Source organism: Ambystoma mexicanum, chromosome 1p (genome assembly GCF_040938575.1).
Source record: "Ambystoma mexicanum isolate Mex_15411 chromosome 1p, UKY_AmexF1_1, whole genome shotgun sequence".
In the NCBI taxonomy this organism is placed as follows: Eukaryota; Metazoa; Chordata; class Amphibia; order Caudata; family Ambystomatidae; genus Ambystoma; species Ambystoma mexicanum.
This window is the reverse complement of record NC_090921.1, coordinates 320,446,587-320,464,275: the sequence shown is the minus strand read 5'-3', so window position 1 is coordinate 320,464,275 and position 17,689 is coordinate 320,446,587. Positions and strand designations below refer to the sequence as shown.

At 43.4% G+C, this 17,689-nt stretch overlaps 1 protein-coding gene across 1 annotated transcript in view; it reads left to right on the top strand.

Annotated features, from left to right (window-relative positions):
• Positions 1-17,689, top strand: part of HCN2 (hyperpolarization activated cyclic nucleotide gated potassium and sodium channel 2) — an 812,769-nt gene that overhangs the window by 579,467 nt on the left and 215,613 nt on the right. The window contains exon 4 of the mRNA XM_069647901.1: positions 16,912-17,130. Within this exon, the coding sequence (XP_069504002.1) occupies positions 16,912-17,130 (219 nt within the window). The remainder of the gene's footprint in view (positions 1-16,911; positions 17,131-17,689) is intronic.

The window sequence follows — 17,689 nt, the reverse complement described above, 5'->3', positions numbered from 1 at the left end:
TGTACAACTAACTTTCCTCTGAGCTATCTAGGTGTAGTGCGTGGGGGGAAGTGCGGACGTTGCTGTGCTGCCACCGGCCCAGCAGCTGTGTAGGAAGTGAACACAGTCACGAGGTAATTATTTCCAGCCAATGAACTCGCGCATTCAGAACAGAGAACCGAAACTATCAAGTGTTCTCTGTTCACACTTAACACATATCTTTTGCGTTGCTAGTGTTTAACTTACACGTTCGAGATCATTTTACATAAAAATGGTAATAGCCCGGAGGGGACCGTTTACGTATGTATTTACGTCTAAACAGGTCCCTACCGGGCAATTTTTGTCATTTTCACTGCAGAGTGCAAATGGAGAGTGTAAAGAGACACTCAATAGGAGTAAACACTGCCTGCCATGTAACCAGAGGCCTAGCCAGGATTGAATAGCAAGTGGGGCCTGAAGCTAAAGTAGTTGGGCTCACCGCAGTGACATTGACATCCGTAAATGCCCACACAGCGCTGCTGAGTGGGCATTTACAGATTTTGGGTGGGCCTTGCCCGCTCAGGCCCTACTTTGTCTACGCCTCTGCATGTAAGCACAGCAGGTGGCGTTAACTATTATTTCCTATGGAAACCACCTGCTTTTTGCTGGGATTTCCACAGGAAATGATTGGTTTTTCACACCAGCATGAAAATCTCATGCTGGTGTAAAATCCAACTGTTTTTTTTTTAAGGCAGAGGGGAAACGGGAGGCATAAACGTTACTCCCGTTCCCCTCCACCTTAAACAAAAATGATAATCCCTCTTTGTCTGTGGGCTGGAGCGATTCGGGGTGGTGCTCCTCTACTTTTTTTGTTTTGTTTTACTGTTCCTATACTTTTATTTGAAAAAGAAACCATTCCGGAATGGCTTCGAGTGTAGAAAGAAGTTGACACTTGCACTTCTGTGCACCGCACTGAACATTCGCTTAAATAGGAGGTGTGTTTGTTGGGGGGTGGGGGGGGGTTGGATTGTGCATTGGGAGGGTTCGTTGCGAAGGGGTTTGTGGGGAGCACTGCTTTTCTTCGTGCACTTTGACCACTGCTCTTAGCTTGAATGGGAGCGTTAAGAAGGGTGTAACACCATTACGCCTGTCTTTAGCCCCTTCATTTACACTAAGGGAACTTGAGAAAATGAGTTCCATTGTGTACATTGCGCACAGATAAGGCCACATTTTGTACCCTACCAGGATCTCATTTTTCAAGCCCCTGTATCGTAAATGGAGGGGCTAAAGACAGGCCTAACAACGTTACGCCTCCATTCACGCTACAGGGACTTTTCATTGTTTTTGAAGGCGGAAGGAGCCCAACAGGAGGTACGTATCTGCCGCATGTTTGCCCTTTGACGTCAAAATCAAATTGGTTTTAAGCCAGCATGAGATATCCACCTGCAAAAAGCAGGCGGTTTTCCATAGGAAATCATTGTAAATGCAACCTGCCGTGCATACATGGCCGACAATGTTTACTTTATTTGCATTGCAGAGTGCAAATAGCGAAGTGTAAAGAGGCTTACACCGTCTCTTTACATTTCTCATTTGTACTCCGCAGTGCAAGTGATAAAAATTGTCTGGAGGGCACCAGTTTGCACATAAGTGTAAGCATAAGCGGTCCCGTCTGGGAAATTACGATTTTATGCAAAGTGAGCTCCTGTGTTTTCTTTGTGAACGGGATTAATTGCATGTGTAAATTAAGGCAGGCTCAAGTTGCCCATGTTTTAGACATGGCTCTTTGTGAAGACCATGTCAAATTCTGCGTTATAACCACACTGACGCCTAGCATACACCCGTCATGACCTACATACACCACAGATACGTTTTTTTGAATCATGCCCTTAGTTTGAAAGAAAGCAGTTGCAAACCCTTGAACTTCAAAACTTCTTTGTCTTATGTCATTGGCCATGATGTTTTGGATTGCGCACAACTGTCGGTGATTTGGGATTCGTCTGGCTTTATTCATGTTTGAAAGTGCAGTCGGTGCACAGCGGAGGTGACCAAGAGTCCAAGATCTGGTGCTTGTATGGATGATGATCACAAAAGAGGGACTCCACACTACACCGGGAACTGAAATGGAGCAGAAAACTAAAGACAAACCTTGGCGTGTTCCTGTGTTTTTACTTGATTAGTGAAATGATTTAAGCGCTAACAGCAGTTACTAAGCTGGTTGCTGAAATGAAATAATCACATAATTTAGAAGAACATATAGTACCGATCATGTTCTGTTTGTACAGTGTGTGGTTATTAACAGTCAAATGTATGACAGAGTAGACAAATCAAGACCAAATACATATCATTTTTAAATAATATTTCAATAGTGCAAGGGAAATATAAAAGACAGCAATCACTAAATGATTAGATGGATGGATGTTGCCTTGGTTGTGGATATCATATTTCATTTGCAGACATTTATTAGGGGATCTGGCCTGGTGCTACCAGGTAGTTGACCACACCTACGATGCATCAAGGCGTTTAAGAGTTGAGCAGTGGGTGGGGTGACAGGTGATGTCCCGGCCAGGGGTCTGGTATTGGGTATCCTGTACCACTCAACGCCAGGTGAGCAGGACCCATCCAGAGTGCAGCTTGTGTGAGGGTTGGAGTTACTTAGATATAGGTATATGTGAGGGAAGCGCATCAGGGGTCTGATGCCAGAGAGATCCTGCATATAAGATGCTGCTTTTTAGGTCTAGGCCTTTGACTCCTTGCTGGTGATTAGTGTGGCCACAGAGAATAATAAGGGTTAACGGAACATACCTATTACCAAAGCATAGGGCAGTTGTAGGAGATAGTAGGCTTAATAGAGACTTTTCTGAAAGATGTCAGCATTGTTTTCTATCACATTAATGTAGATCTGTGGGAGGATGGAGAACGGCCCCACAAAGCTGTTTAGTACGTGAATCCACTTTTACAGTATGTAGTACTGGGAATAAAGGACGGACCGTGAGCAATCCAGAAATGCGGCTCGGTGAAAAGGGGTACTGTATTGTAAATGTAAACCCCTTTTGTCCCTATGCTCAGTCCAAGCAATGAAAGCATTACTGATGCAATGTCGAGACAACATCCTCAACACTCTAGAGGAATCAATCAGAAGCTCTTAGTCCACAGCCAGCTTTGGCCACTTTCACTAAGACCTTCATTTGAAGAAATCAAGAGATACTTGTAAGCCTCTCAGATTTGTATCTGCTCCCTTACACCTAATTCATAAAGGCACCTAAAACAGAAGCAGGGAACTACCCAATTTTGTAAACTTGATGGTGTCATCACACGTAAAACTTGAAATGTAACTCTAAACGCACCCCTTAGGGTTTGGTGCACGATATAAATCAATAAACAAACAAACTGGTATATGAAGTGTATGCACTATGAGGAAAGGGGAGAGGGGCTAAAATTACCCCCAAGAGATCTGCTACAACTTACTATCTAACAGCCACAAGAAAACACCAAAGGAGAATTGGCAGAGAGTGCATCTGGGTGGAGATGTCTATTTCTGGGGAAGCCTAAACGCTGACTGGATACTATGTTGGAGAGCAGAGGACCATTCTAGAGAGTGGAGTGACCAAGCCCAGGTCCTGTGCTTCCAGAGGGTCCTGACATGCAGCAGGCTTTCTGGAACTTTAAACAGAGGTTTTATATGTAAGTAGAATTGAACCATTTGCAACCAAAAGGTGGGGTAATCTGCTGGCCTTAAAACCTTTCCATTTATAGCGGGCAGGGGAGGGGGCAAAACTGTGTAGATCCTTAGACTAGTTAACTAAAAATATTAATTTAATGAATTCCCCTTGGCAGAACACCACAGGGGGATTTGTATTAAAATTTAAAATTAACAAAGCTCATTACTAGTGTGTGCTGAAAACTATAGACTGTAATGTAATTGGTAATCCTATTTGATCCATTAACCCCAACTTCTTTCAGGAAGATTGGTGTTTCTGTCCCTAAACTAAAACTCCAAGAAATCCTTAAACTGCCAGCTTCCCAACGCAGGCCTTTAAGTGTAGGGGAGGGGTCTGAAATTTCAAATTCTTAAATCATCCTGATTTTTCTTTCTGACTCGCCCAACACAGATTAAAATAAGGGGGTCCGAAAAACCCACTACTTAATCACCCTGTGTTCATATACTGCTCGACTTTTAAGCACGCAGGAAAACCAAATCTGTACAGCATTACAAATGTAAAGTGATGTTATTCAGGGACAGTGTTGATGATCATGTATTTAGACATTTTTAAAAAGTAAAATATTGTGATCTGAGTTTTCGCAACCAAATTGTGAGTTATTTATGTAGAGAGAAGTTTATTGTGCTTTGCCATGGATAAAGTGGTGTGTGAACTTTTAGTGCAATTTTCTATTACCTGTCATCCAAATAAATACCCAGACTCTTGGACGAACAGCCCTCCTTTCAATTCTCACCAATATCAGTGAACAAAGTCACTAAGATCATTAAAGGCCTTAAACTGTCCTGGTGCCAGGGAGACACATGCCCTGTGACACTTATCAAAGACATTAGATCTGAGCTCGCCCTATTCATTGCCACACTTATAAATACATCTTTCAAAAAAGGCCTAGTACCCTCCAATCTTAAAAATGCCTGGGCTTGTCCACTTCTTAAGAAAGCTACACTAGATCCAAACATACCCAGCAACTACCGCACCATAACCACAGTACCCTTCCTTCTTAAAGTTTTGGATACAGCAGTTTACCTGCAAATCCAAAACTACCTTGAATCCAACAATCTACTAGGCCCACGCCAGTCAGGCTTCAGACCAGGTCATGGAACAGAAACTGCACTCATCAACCTCAAAAACTAAATTGACTACTTAAAGGATAAAAGCAACTTAGCCCTTCACCTCCCTCTAGATTTATCGGCTGCCTTTGACCTGGTCAATCACAATATCCTATGTAAACATCTGACTTCAGCAGCAAACTTCTCCTCTAAAGCCACAAAATGGATCAAATCCTTTCCCTCAAATAGAAAAATGAGAGTATTCTCGCAATAAGCCATGGCCGAACCTGTTCCTGTCCTATGTGGAGTCCCACAAGGATCATGTGTCTCTCCAACTTTGTATAATATTTTTACAAAGCCACTATTTGACTACCTCGACAGTTTGGGTGTCACCTACACTAAGTATGCAGATATGAGATGATAGGTTATTTATCACTCGCTTAGTACCCAGAGGTTTCTAAGAGCGGACCCGGGCATCGAACCTGTGTTGCTCTGTGTAGTCCTGCTTGCAAGGTGAGCATGTTGCCCCTAAACTATCCTCCCGAGATGACACCCAAATTCTCATTCCCCGCACAGGGTTCACTGGCTTTCAACAGAACAACTTTTAAAACACTATCTTTAACACATACATGTCTAGCCAACAAAGCCCTGAAATACTTAAACTGCAATTTCATTAACACCAAATCCACCAGACCTACCAGAACCGAACAAGTAAAACAAATTCAGGTACCTAAATACAAACTAGAAAGAACAGGAGACAAGAGCTTCCCAGAGTTAGCGTCCAAACATTGGAACTTGCGGACATCAGAACTGAGACCTCCTACTGGGCCTTCCGGAATAGACTAGAATCTTGGCTTTTCAGCCATGAATAGTTCACTAGTCTAGTACCAGATTAGACATCACTCCTCCCCAGTTAACTGTTATTAATATAGAACATTATCTACACTCTCATACAATTGTATATGTAAATATCATAAGACTGTAAATTATCACCCTATGTACCCATATTCAAATTAATTTGCCTGTAACCTCTTGCTCTGCAACTATGTACATACTCTTACCATTGTATTTGCAAATATTTTATCACTGTAATTACTATTGTATGTACCTGTGTCAATTTAATGTTACTGTATCTACCTGTTCTGCAATGATAACTTGTATAATGTGCGCCCAGATTCCCTTGGGTTAAGAGCGCCATATAAATAAATAAATAAATAATATGCCAGATATATGGCTGAATAAAGAACTGACATTAACGGCAGTTCCTTTCCCCCAAGCAAGATGGTGCATAATAAAATGCTTTACAGATTCACATTTGGTGAAGCCCTCTACCCGTCCTGCACCTCCTACCCCACCGACAAGCCTCCTACCAATGAGCTAGGAACCAGGCCGTTGTATAGTCAGAATATATATTTAAGTCTCGACAATATCACAAAATCCAATTGTCTCCACCAATTGACTAGCATATATTTCTACTAAGCTGTTTATTACTACACAGATAGAATATTGAGATTTGCAGTCAGAGTTAAATTCAGGTTTTGTTGTAAAGGAAACAATATGAAACATTCACAATATAATACAAGATATACAGGGATAGCTTAACAAAATGGAGATAGGCCCATTCTCGCTCATTCACTAGGCCTCATGTTGAAATCACTGTTTTGTACTGGCTTTTATATTTCAATGGGACTCCACACTGAGCCAGCTTCACTCTCACAAAGGGGCCTAGCATAGCCTATCCATCTCTGTTTCAATGGGCCTGTCTTTTTACCCCACATGTCAAAAGTTGCAATTGTACTGCAAAATTCTGCTGCCACCTCACTGTTCAATGTATTATGATATTCAGTTTTGTTAAGTGAAACTTAAATGTCCAGTGTTAATATTGTGGATACAGGAGTGCAATGATTTATTAAATAGAATCCAAGCCTTGCAGGTATGGGAGCATTTTATATATGACATTAGAGATATTAATTATTTTCCTGTATATCTTTTTAGACATCTGTCACGTGCTGTTAGATCAGACTTTTTGTGGTTGAGATTTAACTTATTCCTAACAAGGGACCTAGTCGGGGCTAGAGCTCAAATCCCGAGAGCTGAAAATCTTTGCAGTCTTTGCAATAGGAGTATTGAAAATGTAAAACATTTACTTTTAGAATGTCCTTTTTTAATACCTGTAAGTAGGAAATTATGTGTTATGATTAATTATGATGAAATGAATGTCAGTTTGGATTTTGTATGAATTTGTGTTTCTCAAAAACTGTCATTTTGTTTTGCGGCGATCAATTTGTTAAAAATTGTTTTGAATTGGGATTGTATGAAATAAGAAAGTAATTAGATGTATGCGATATGTAATTTGATATTGTATGTGTTACTATTGCTTGTGCTAAAGGTATTTTGAGCCAATAAGGCACTAAATAAATAAATACTGAATACTGAAATTAAACAGTTTATTGTGTGACATCCAGATTAGGGAGAGAAAGAACTTCCTGTGTTGAGGGTTGCCTCTCAATAAACCATTACAATACACATATATATATTTTGGGGCTAGAGCTTAAATCCCGAGAGCTGAATATATATATAATTGAGGGCCTGTGGTAGCGGCCCAGTAGTTATGGTTAAGTTGCTCAAACAATAGGAAAGGACGTTTTTGGGTGGGTTGTATCTTTGGTGTTGTTTGATGAATCCTCACCAACCTTTGCGAATAAAGTATATGGTCACGTCGAATGATTCAGCAAGGTTTGGTGCAATTTCGTCAAAGGGGGTAAAGTTATGGAGGGGGTCCCAAAACATTAGAAATCTGGATAGACATGCATTGAAACATGTTTTGCTCATGCCTTCAGCCCAAACCACTGGACGGATTTGCAACAAGCATGCACGAGAAGCGGCAGCCTGGTCCCGAAAGCGTGTTCTTGCAAATTTGCTGTGAGTCCCTCCAGCAGTTTCTTTTTTAAATGGCCAAAAAGTAGGTCTATTAAAAGTAATGATATCTGCATCCATTCTGCAGACTCACTTCCTGATTCAGTGTCCGCGGACGCCTTTAGCCCAATCAGGGAATCGCATAACATTAGCGGTCATCATATGCCCCCCGCTGATTGGTCAATTAAAAATATGAGGCCCATCAAAACATTTGAAACAGATGCCATGATGGATTAGCGAACTACGCCTGCAGTTTGCAGACATCGGAGTAAAAACATATTAAAAAACACAACATTACACTTGCCAAGCAAATTATACATTATCTGGGGAGTTGAGGGGTGATGAGGATGGGATGGGATCTGTCCAGAAAAAAACAAAAATCTGGTATTATTTCTTCTCTGATGTCCGCGAACGTGTCAGATGTACGGGAACATTGCTGTGATGTTTGCGAACTTCACAAAAGTTTGAGGACATCCATGCATATTTCCGCATTACAGGGTCGGTGAATTTTGGATGGTTTATAGCTTTGGCACCATTCACAGAAACTACATGAAATGTTGCAATATAATTCTAGACCCCACTTTGAATGCGTTTGCAATGTTTGGTGCTGTTGTGGAAAGAGGGTGCAAACTTAAAGGGGGGGGTCCCAAAATATTTAAACAGCTTATACATTTTGGGCCGTTTGATAAATCTGCATGCAAGTCTGCAAAAAGATTTAAGACCCAACTTTGAATGTTTGTGGATATTTTGGTGGGATTTGTCAAGAAGGGGCAAAATTAGAAGGGGGTCTCAACATTTTTAGATGGATTATAGCTTTACTGCCTTCTGACAAATCTGCGCAAACGTTTGCAAAATAATTATAGACCCACATTTGAATGTTTGTGCAAAGTTCGAATGGATTTTGTTGAGTGGGGACTAAGTTATATTACTATTTCTGTACGTACAGTTTGAAACTTTTCAAAAAATAAAACATGGGCGGATTTGCAGCAAACTTGTGCAAGGAACATTGGCAAGGACCCGAAAAAGCATGGTTTTGCACATTTGTCTGTGTTTTATTTGTTGAAAAGTATCATAATGTAGGTACAACAAATCTTTATATACCTTTGCTGACTGAGGTACAGCCTGTGGCCATTGCGATGGCCAATGGCCTGAATGACCGGGCCATGCCCCGGGCAATCTGACCACTGGCCATGGCCACCCGGGACCGGCAATGGGGTTAAAGTGGGAATGGTCACCAGTGACCGCATCTGTGGCAAAGCTTTTCAAAATCTGGATAGCCTTGAATGGGAAATGGAAATATGCTTGAGGCTACAACCTGAAGTGCTGGACGGGATTGCAGAAAAAAAGCGAGGAGCATCAGCAGGGACCTGATAGCATGCTTTTGCAAATCTGTCATGTGTTTTATTTTTTCTAAAGTGATGAAATGTATGTACAAAAATAGTGGTATAACTTTCGTGCCTCAGCAGTGGGCCTGGCTCTTGACAACGACAAATGTCTACTCTGATTTGCCGAAGTGCATGCCTCATGGATTGTGGAGACTGGCCATGGCTGCAAGCCATGAGCACTGGCCATTGGTCACATTATGAGGGTATAGTGGACACTGAACTAGGATGCAGGGTAGGTGTGATGGCTAATGGGGTGGTTTGGTGGGGTTGGGGTCATGGTCAAGCCTCATGCTCTAGGCAATTCAACCATGATGTCCATCCCAAGCATGCGCTGCTGAAAACGACGCACATCAGTATATGTTAAAGAAATATGTTTGTGGGAGGTAGTTTTAGCAGTGCATGGCAGTGGCACTAGTTATGTTTGCACAGCTTACAATAACTGGCTCATTTCTTGGCTTTTTCCAATTTACATTGTAACCATAACATCCCATTAACTAAAGTGTTTTCACTGCATTTCACAGGTTTTCATTAGGTTTGTTCATTGAATATATTTATATATATATATATATATATATATATATATATATATATATATATATATATATATATATATATATATTATAGGGTGGTGGTCGTCTCCCTATAGTTAAGGGGAGTCAGAGTTGCATAGGAAATCGAAATAATGAATCGCTAATAACGTTTGACTCATGTGACGGATTTGGACGAAATTCTGCAGACAATTTTGTACATCCAGGCCACACCGGACTAGAACGTTTGTGAAAGATTCTTTGAAAAATAAAAAGGTTATGAAGAAAAAAGGAAAGGGCACTTTTGGCCTAGTCCCTATTTATTTTGCCATAGAGAGAAAAAGGGTCAAATTTTGCTCCACCACACAGCCATTATTGAGTATTGTGTGTTTACAGTGTTTATAAATGAAACAGTTGCCATCTTTTTTTTTCTCAATGCGAGTGATAGCCGCGGTTATACTCATAAACACAGGAAAAAGCCATTTGCCGGTGCAAAAACATGCAAATGCCATCAGGCTACGGGTGGGGGGGGTGGCAAGGAGACACCAAGTGAAATTTGAGAGTTGGAGGGGGGCTAGGGACCAGGTTTTCAGCATGAGTCTCAAACATTTTTTACATTCCCACGGAAATAACCTGGGGTATAACTGCTGCTACATGACATTTCAACTGAAACTGCATCACAGAAAAGACGAGTGTAATGGGGGAAATGACCTGGGGATCCTCTACTTAACACCCCTGGCCCATCATTCACTAGCTTAGGAGGGCCTCAAGCCCCCATGGTCACCCCACTGGATGACCCAAGAGCCAGACAGGGGACCTTTAAAAATGCGTACAGCGGTATATTGATAGGGATAGATATATACTAAAAAAATGTATACCTGTGGACATATATACAGCATATTTATTCCTGCAGTAGTGTTTGAAATGTGCTTGAATGTGTTTGAAACCCCGAAGTGGACTAGTGTCTGAGCAGTAGATAAAATTGATTGCAGGTCTGCAGCCAACATATGCATAGAGCCTACAAACAAAATGGCTGCTTGCCTTTCAGCTCTGTATGCACATATGATGCCAGGTTCTTCCTACATGAGCACGTAAATAAAGGTGTTCTACAGAAGATTAGTCTCCTAAGTGTGACATTCAGTTAAATGAAAGGTCATATTTCCTTACGGATTTTCACAGTTCTCTGCTCAGAAGGCTACTCTCAGTCACAGGTTCCTTTCCAGGAAGAGCTGGCATGGACGTGGGGGCTGCATTTAGTGCCAGTGGACCCAAATGATAAAGAAAGACTCTTCAGGTTTTCACAGCAGGGGCATACCGACAGTGATAGAGTTTAGAATCCTGGCCTGCCAATTTGGCATGTTTCTCTCGCAGAAAACTGCCCACGGTTAATCTCCTTCGTGGGCATCCAGACCACGTATCATAAATAGCGATGAAGACGCTGCGGCATTTGTTCAAAGATTGACCATCTTGACTCTTCGGTGTTGCAAGTGCACTGGTGGCCCAAAGCAGAGGTGTTGAAGCAAGTAGTTGCAGAGCAAAAAAAACAGCTAGGACATGACAGAAAGAGTAGACTTGATCTAGTGAAGAGAAAAATAAAAGAATATAAACAGAGAAGGCCAGCCAAGGAAATAAAAAAGAGATATCGTAATGACCTACAGGCAGTGCTTCATTTGTGGTGGGGCTTACCAGGGCTCAGCCCCTGGCACTTATTACTGAGCACTGGCACTTATTTCTGATCCCAGCTTGAGCAAGCTGTAGTATTTTGGCAACTTGATTATTTTAACTGTCAGTCCTAGTAATATAACAAACAACCGTAGAGTGCACTGGATAGAGTCTTTACATACTGGGCTGTCTCATTGCTATTCATGAACCTGATGGGCCAGGTTAGCAGGGGAGGGATATTTATCAGTTTTCATGAATAACAATGAGTTGGAAGGTGACAATGTTGGGCACTGATGCTGATCATACCTGCACACTGCTCTACTCAACCCGCATGACATTGCTGCAAGTTCTGTATTGTAATAACTGGCAGGGGCGGGTTGACAACAGTAGGCCAGTCAAGAGCCAGCAGCCCCAACACAGGGGCATGGTCAGTGAAACGGTCCATATCCAAGAGAAGCGCCTGTCATGAGTGGCCACCCATACAGGAAGATCTTGCTGCAGTGTTTGACAGGCAAGTTCATCAGTATAGTAATGATTTTCCCCGCATTTACCCATCAATTTACCATAGCAGGAAAGCATGTCTGTGGATAGATGGTTAATATGTTCCACTTGCCACCAATAGGATCAGAGCATAATGTTAACGATGATGTGTTTCAAAGAAACACTTAAATGTTTATTATATTTCAAGACACAACTAATATGTTACGTGGATTGCTATCTGTAAATCACACAGTGCATCAATCACCCTTAATGAACCGATGGGAGTTGCAGCTTAAACCTCAAATATATTGACACCGCATGGAGCAGTCGTGGGTGGCGTCTACAGTGGCCGTGCCACTGTCTGACCCGTTGTGTCACAGGTGTGCTCGAAATTATTTGCACCCTGGCACTTATTTTCTTACAAATTAAGCACGGCCTACAGACATAGACAAGGAGGACACTCAGATGGAAGGCACAGAAAAAAGAGAAAGAGAACAATCAGATGGAAAAAAGACATAAAAAACAAAAAAAATACAGTGATGGAAAGGAAGAAAGCCATCAAAAGAAAGAAACTGTGAAAGAAAAGTGTTGCAGGAAAGGAAGAAAGAGAAATCATGGGGATTGCTAAGAGAATGTGGACCTGAAGAGGGAGAATACCATATTTGTTGGCAAATAAAGGACCGCGGGCACTTTGACATTTTGAATGCTGTGTCTTGTGTGTGTGTGTGTGTCCGCTCATGGAATTTATATGAGGGAAGCATGCTGTGTTGCTGCCAATGCGCGTCTGTCTGTACTGTACCTTGTTAGTTGTAAGGGAAGCTTGGACTGCTGCTGACACTGCTGTACCTGTTCCGAGTTTAGAAGGTTTGTGCTCCTGCTGCCTATGCACAGTTGCCTTCACTGTTTGCAGAAATGGGTATTGGTCCTACTACTGGAATAACAAGGTTACTACCATTGGCATTGTGGGGGCCCCGCTACCCCCATAGTGCAAGAAATAATGTACATTCCGGTTGCAGCACAAGATGGCGGCGTTCCAGCTCCACTGTGCATGAGATGGACCAGGAAGCTCTCCCTACTTCCTGGTTTCTGTCTGCATGGAGTGCTGGTGCCAGAGCTTGCCTGGAGAGGAATTCTTCGAGGCGACATCTTCAGGAAAAAAGATAAGACAACTGAATATTTTTGCAAATGTGTGTGCGAGGGTGTTGCATGTTCATCCTGTATTTTTGTATGTAGGTATGTGTGGTTGGTGTTGATGAGAAAGTATGTCCTGAATAGTTGTTGAAGTAACATTGAAGAGCAGTTGGCTCTATATTTGAAGAGAGTCCTTTTGATGACAGTACGTAGATTCAAAGGAAATCCTCGTTGCTGTTGATGAGAAAGTATGTCCTGAATAGTTGTTGAAGTAACATTGAAGAGCAATTGGCTCTATATTTGAAGAGAGTCCTTTTGATGACAGTACGTAGATTCAAAGGAAATCCTCGTTGCTGTTGATGAGAAAGTATGTCCTGAATAGTTGTTGAAGTAACATTGAAGAGCAGTTGGCTCTATATTTGAAGAGAGTCCTTTTGAGGACAATACGTAGATTCAAAGGAAATACTCATTGGTGTTGATGAGAAAGTATGTCCCGAATAGTTGTTGAAGTAACATTGAAGAGCAGTTGGCTCTATATTTGAAGAGAGTCATTTTGAGGACAGTAGGTAGATTCAAAGGAAATACTCGTTGGTGTTGATGAGAAAGTATGTCCTGAATACTTGTTGAAGTAACATTGAAGAGCAGTTGGCTCTATATTTGAAGAGAGTCCTTTTGATGACAGTAGGTAGATTCAAAGGAAATCCTCGTTGGTGTTGATGAGAAAGTATGTCCTGAATAGTTGTTGAAGTAACATTGAAGAGCTGTTGGCTCTATATTTGAAGAGAGTCCTTTTGAGGACAGTACGTAGATTCAAAGGAAATCCTTGTTGGTGTTGATGAGAAAGTATGTCCTGAATAGTTGTTGAAGCAACATTGAAGAGCAGTTGGGTCTATATTTGAGGAGAGTCCTTTTGAGGGCCGTGCATAAATGCAGAGGCAATCCTCGACACGTGTTTCCCTACCGCGTGATTGCGGCGGTTCTTCGGGAGGAGAGTGTGTTGACAGATAATTTTTTCAAGTTTTTTGTTTAGGTTTCCATTGGTAACACAGATTCAGGATTTAAATTTAGAAGCATATGTTAGGTTTGTGGTGTTCGAATGGTGCAGGAGCACTTGCAAGTTTTATGATGGATCAAGTGTCATTCCATTGTGGTTATCAATGTTATGCTGGGTCTGGTCTCTCTCGTCCGAAGAGCTTTGACGTCCGCGGACGTCAAATGTGTCTATGGGAAGCTCTCTTTATAAATACATTCACAGCAGTTAATTAACCAAAATGAAAGTGCAAATTGAAGTGATGAATGGTTCCTTTAATGCAGGTATTACTCAATGTATGGCATTGCGCTGTCTACAGGAAGGCCAGACGCCAGCTCTATCTCTACAGCTGCTCTCACCGTGAGCACGAGGCTCCCCCTGTAACCTCGCTCCTCTGGAAATGGGGAAAAGAATTAGGAATGTTGCTGTTAAATGGGAGGTGGCAATGATGGCCCTGGAGGCATTTTGACCTATGCTACAATTGTCAAGCCAGTCAGATAGAACAGCGAGTAGAGCGCTTGCTTTGACATCTGTGCAGAGCCTGCCGACGCAGGTTCGAATCCCGGCAGGACCAAACTCAGCCTTTCATCCTTCCAAGGTCGATAACTTAACACCCCACACTGTGGGTTATAATAAGCAGCGCTCAGCAGCGCTCAGATGCCTGGGGGTTTGTAGCTCTATATAAATGCTAAATTGTGGGCTAGGCTGGAACCCATGATCAAACGCTAGAGGGGATTTGCTCAAATGTCTGCTGAAGTTCAAATGTTCTTTTACGGGCGCCGGTTTGTCATGAGCCCTCCCAATATCACTATGAGGCAATTCTTTCTTTTGGCGCCTCCACTGTTTTGGTTTTATCTGGCAGGAATATTACCGATAGCAGATGTATTTATTTATCTAAAGGACTATCAGAGGGCTATGGCGAAACTAACTTCCTGCAGAGACTTTATTAGGAAAGCACATGCTCTTCTGAGCAGGGACATATACAATAGTAACACAGGTACTTGCATGGTGGAACATTGTCGCGGCAGGGGGAAGGTTACCTATTACAAATTAGAGGCTGGTGGTAAGGTCTCTAAAACGAGTGCTTGTGCAATGGGAAATGAGGGAAGCCTCTGCTGGGGCGTCTGCGGCTTCTGGTGACACAGCGTGTCAATGTCTCCTTGACCAGCGCCCAGTGTGTAGACATCATAAAGGGGAGCTTGGAACACAGCCTTTACAGCCAAGCGGAGCTGCAACTCCAGCGTGCTGATCACCTAGAGAGCGGGATAATGTGAGAAGGACAAAGGAAAAGTACATAGTACAGGTGGTTAGAGCCCGGACTCCACACTTTTAGATGGACTAGAGAGAAGAAAACAGGCTCCAATCAACTTCAGAATTGCCCGAATGTTGACTTAGTCTTCTCATTGGGTGATCATCAGGCTATAAGAACCAGTATAGTCCATAGAATGGTACTTATAGACCGTAGATAGTTAAAATAATACATTCCAATGTTACTGGGAGTTCGGCATGTTTCTGCAGCCAATTCCCTCCAACTGCAGACAGGCAGGATTATGTACTTAAACCTACCTGGGTAATTGCATGGAATTGGCTGTGGAACTAATTAAGCTTTGAAGACCTAGCCCAAGGGCCATTCCAGGAGTCATGGGCTCTGATTAAAACGTTAAAGGCCAGAGCGTAGCGAGGGCGTTTCATGAGGTTTACAGGATCCAGGGCAAGGTCGATAAAGCTATTATGGTCTGATCAAATTTAGGGTTGCGTAGGGTAAAAAAAAAAAGGCAATCTGCCTGTAGTGGTTGCTGGGAACTGTCTACCTCCCAGCAACCACGTCAAAACATGATGTGGAGGGAAAGGAGTGGTTTAGTAAACAGCTGGGACGCGCCTGCCAGGTGCAACCAGGCAAAGTAATTGTGGCAGCCAGGGGGATTCAGGGGCAGAAGCCTGCTGCGTCTGCCTGGTCCAGCTCGACAAAGCTTGAGGTGGCAGGGTGCAGAACCACCTGCCCCCAATCCCATTGAGGGAACGAAGAGGTTTGGGGGATTTCTAGTGCCGAGTCACGTTTGTCAGGTGCTACCCGGGCAAGAAGGGGTGTAGTGTGGGCAGCAGAGCTGTCAACGTGGTGTTCCCGTGACGAGAGGGGGTGCCGTGCTGAGAACCCTGCGTCGGCAGCCAGTGACTGGGGTAGTCACACGGCTCCATTTTTAATAGTCCAATTTCCAGGCTTTTTATTGTATTTCCGAGACATACCGGCTCATATCCTCCGGAAATTGGCCAATGGCAGAGTGCCGCCGTCGCTGTACCAGGATATAGCACCTCATATACTTTACACATTCAGGAGCAACATGCGTGATGATAGATTCATAGATCGCACCCTCAGGCTGTACCAGACATTATGGGCCTGTACACCTAGTTTAACTCGGTCTTCAGAACCCATAACAGCCATTACGGACCTCAGACCAGGTATATAAATCTTAATAATAATATTGAAGAGCCATTGTAAAAAGTAGAAGGCCTTAACCACTGTTACAAAACGTGATGTCTTTCTCCCAAAATTACGCCTCATTGCTCCTTGGCTCCCTTAGCCAACGCTGCACCAATACAATGTTCACTGCAAGGTTCTGAACAACTTCTCCAACTGTTTTCAGCACGTGCTTGTGTTGTATCCATATTATAATGGCCCTGCAGGCCTGGGAGAGAGAGCTGGAGCAGACGTTACTGCCCCTTGCCCTCGTTATGAGCCCCCAGTGTTGCCTCGGGCCTGTAATACGTATGTGGGCAAATAACACCTGTTATTGCCCGTTCCACGCAGCCGGAATCGTTTATTATGAGAGACCATTACCATTCCAGCCCCGTAACCTTATTGTCTGATGCATGACTTGGGTTTCATACGTTCACTTCCGAGAATAGAACATTTAACTGCATATTAATAGCATATGGCGGGTAGTAGAGTCACAGTGGCTTGGTAAACAGGCGTTACATAGAGGGATTAATGCCCACAATTGTGCTCAATGTTCGAAGCGTAGGCCCGTGCATGCATAACTCGTGCTCTTTCTGTTTCAGAACGACTCGTGGAGCGAGCTGTACTCCTTCGCCCTCTTCAAGGCCATGAGCCACATGCTCTGCATCGGGTACGGGCGCCAGGCCCCGGAGAGCATGACCGACATCTGGCTCACCATGCTGAGCATGATCGTGGGCGCCACCTGCTACGCCATGTTCATCGGCCACGCCACGGCGCTCATCCAGTCCCTGGACTCCTCGCGGCGCCAGTACCAGGAGAAGGTAAGCGGGCGCGTGGCGCAGCTCGAGCGGCGCGCCAGTGCATGGGAGCTGAGGCTCTGGGGCGCTAAGTGTTAAGGCTGCGCGTGGCCGTGTCATTTAACTGTAATGATTTATTCAAGCCCTCGAGTTCGCCATTGTAAACAGCTGACATTCTATACCAGCAGATGAAATACGCGTGGAAGCTTCAAGGGCTTTGGCGCGCGTCGCGTCCGCTTGAATAAATAACCTCCTCGGCGTGTGCTATTCAGCGCCGGGAACCCATCAACCTTGATCGCACTGTACTTGGAAAAGCTCGAGTTCAGCTATTCAGGACCATGGACAGGCCGTATAAACACATTGGGCCTCATTCCGAGATTGGAGGTAGCCATGCCGCTATTTGTGCCATGACTGCCTCCAACAACGGTACCGGCACCGGTCTCGTTCAATGGGGACTTACCGGTGTAGTCCGACCTTTGCGGGACCGGTAAGTCCCCATTGACAAAACCATTCGCCATTCCCATTTGAGCCGCCATAGGGCTCAATGGGAATGGGGAAGGAGCTCATAACGGTACCGCAATTT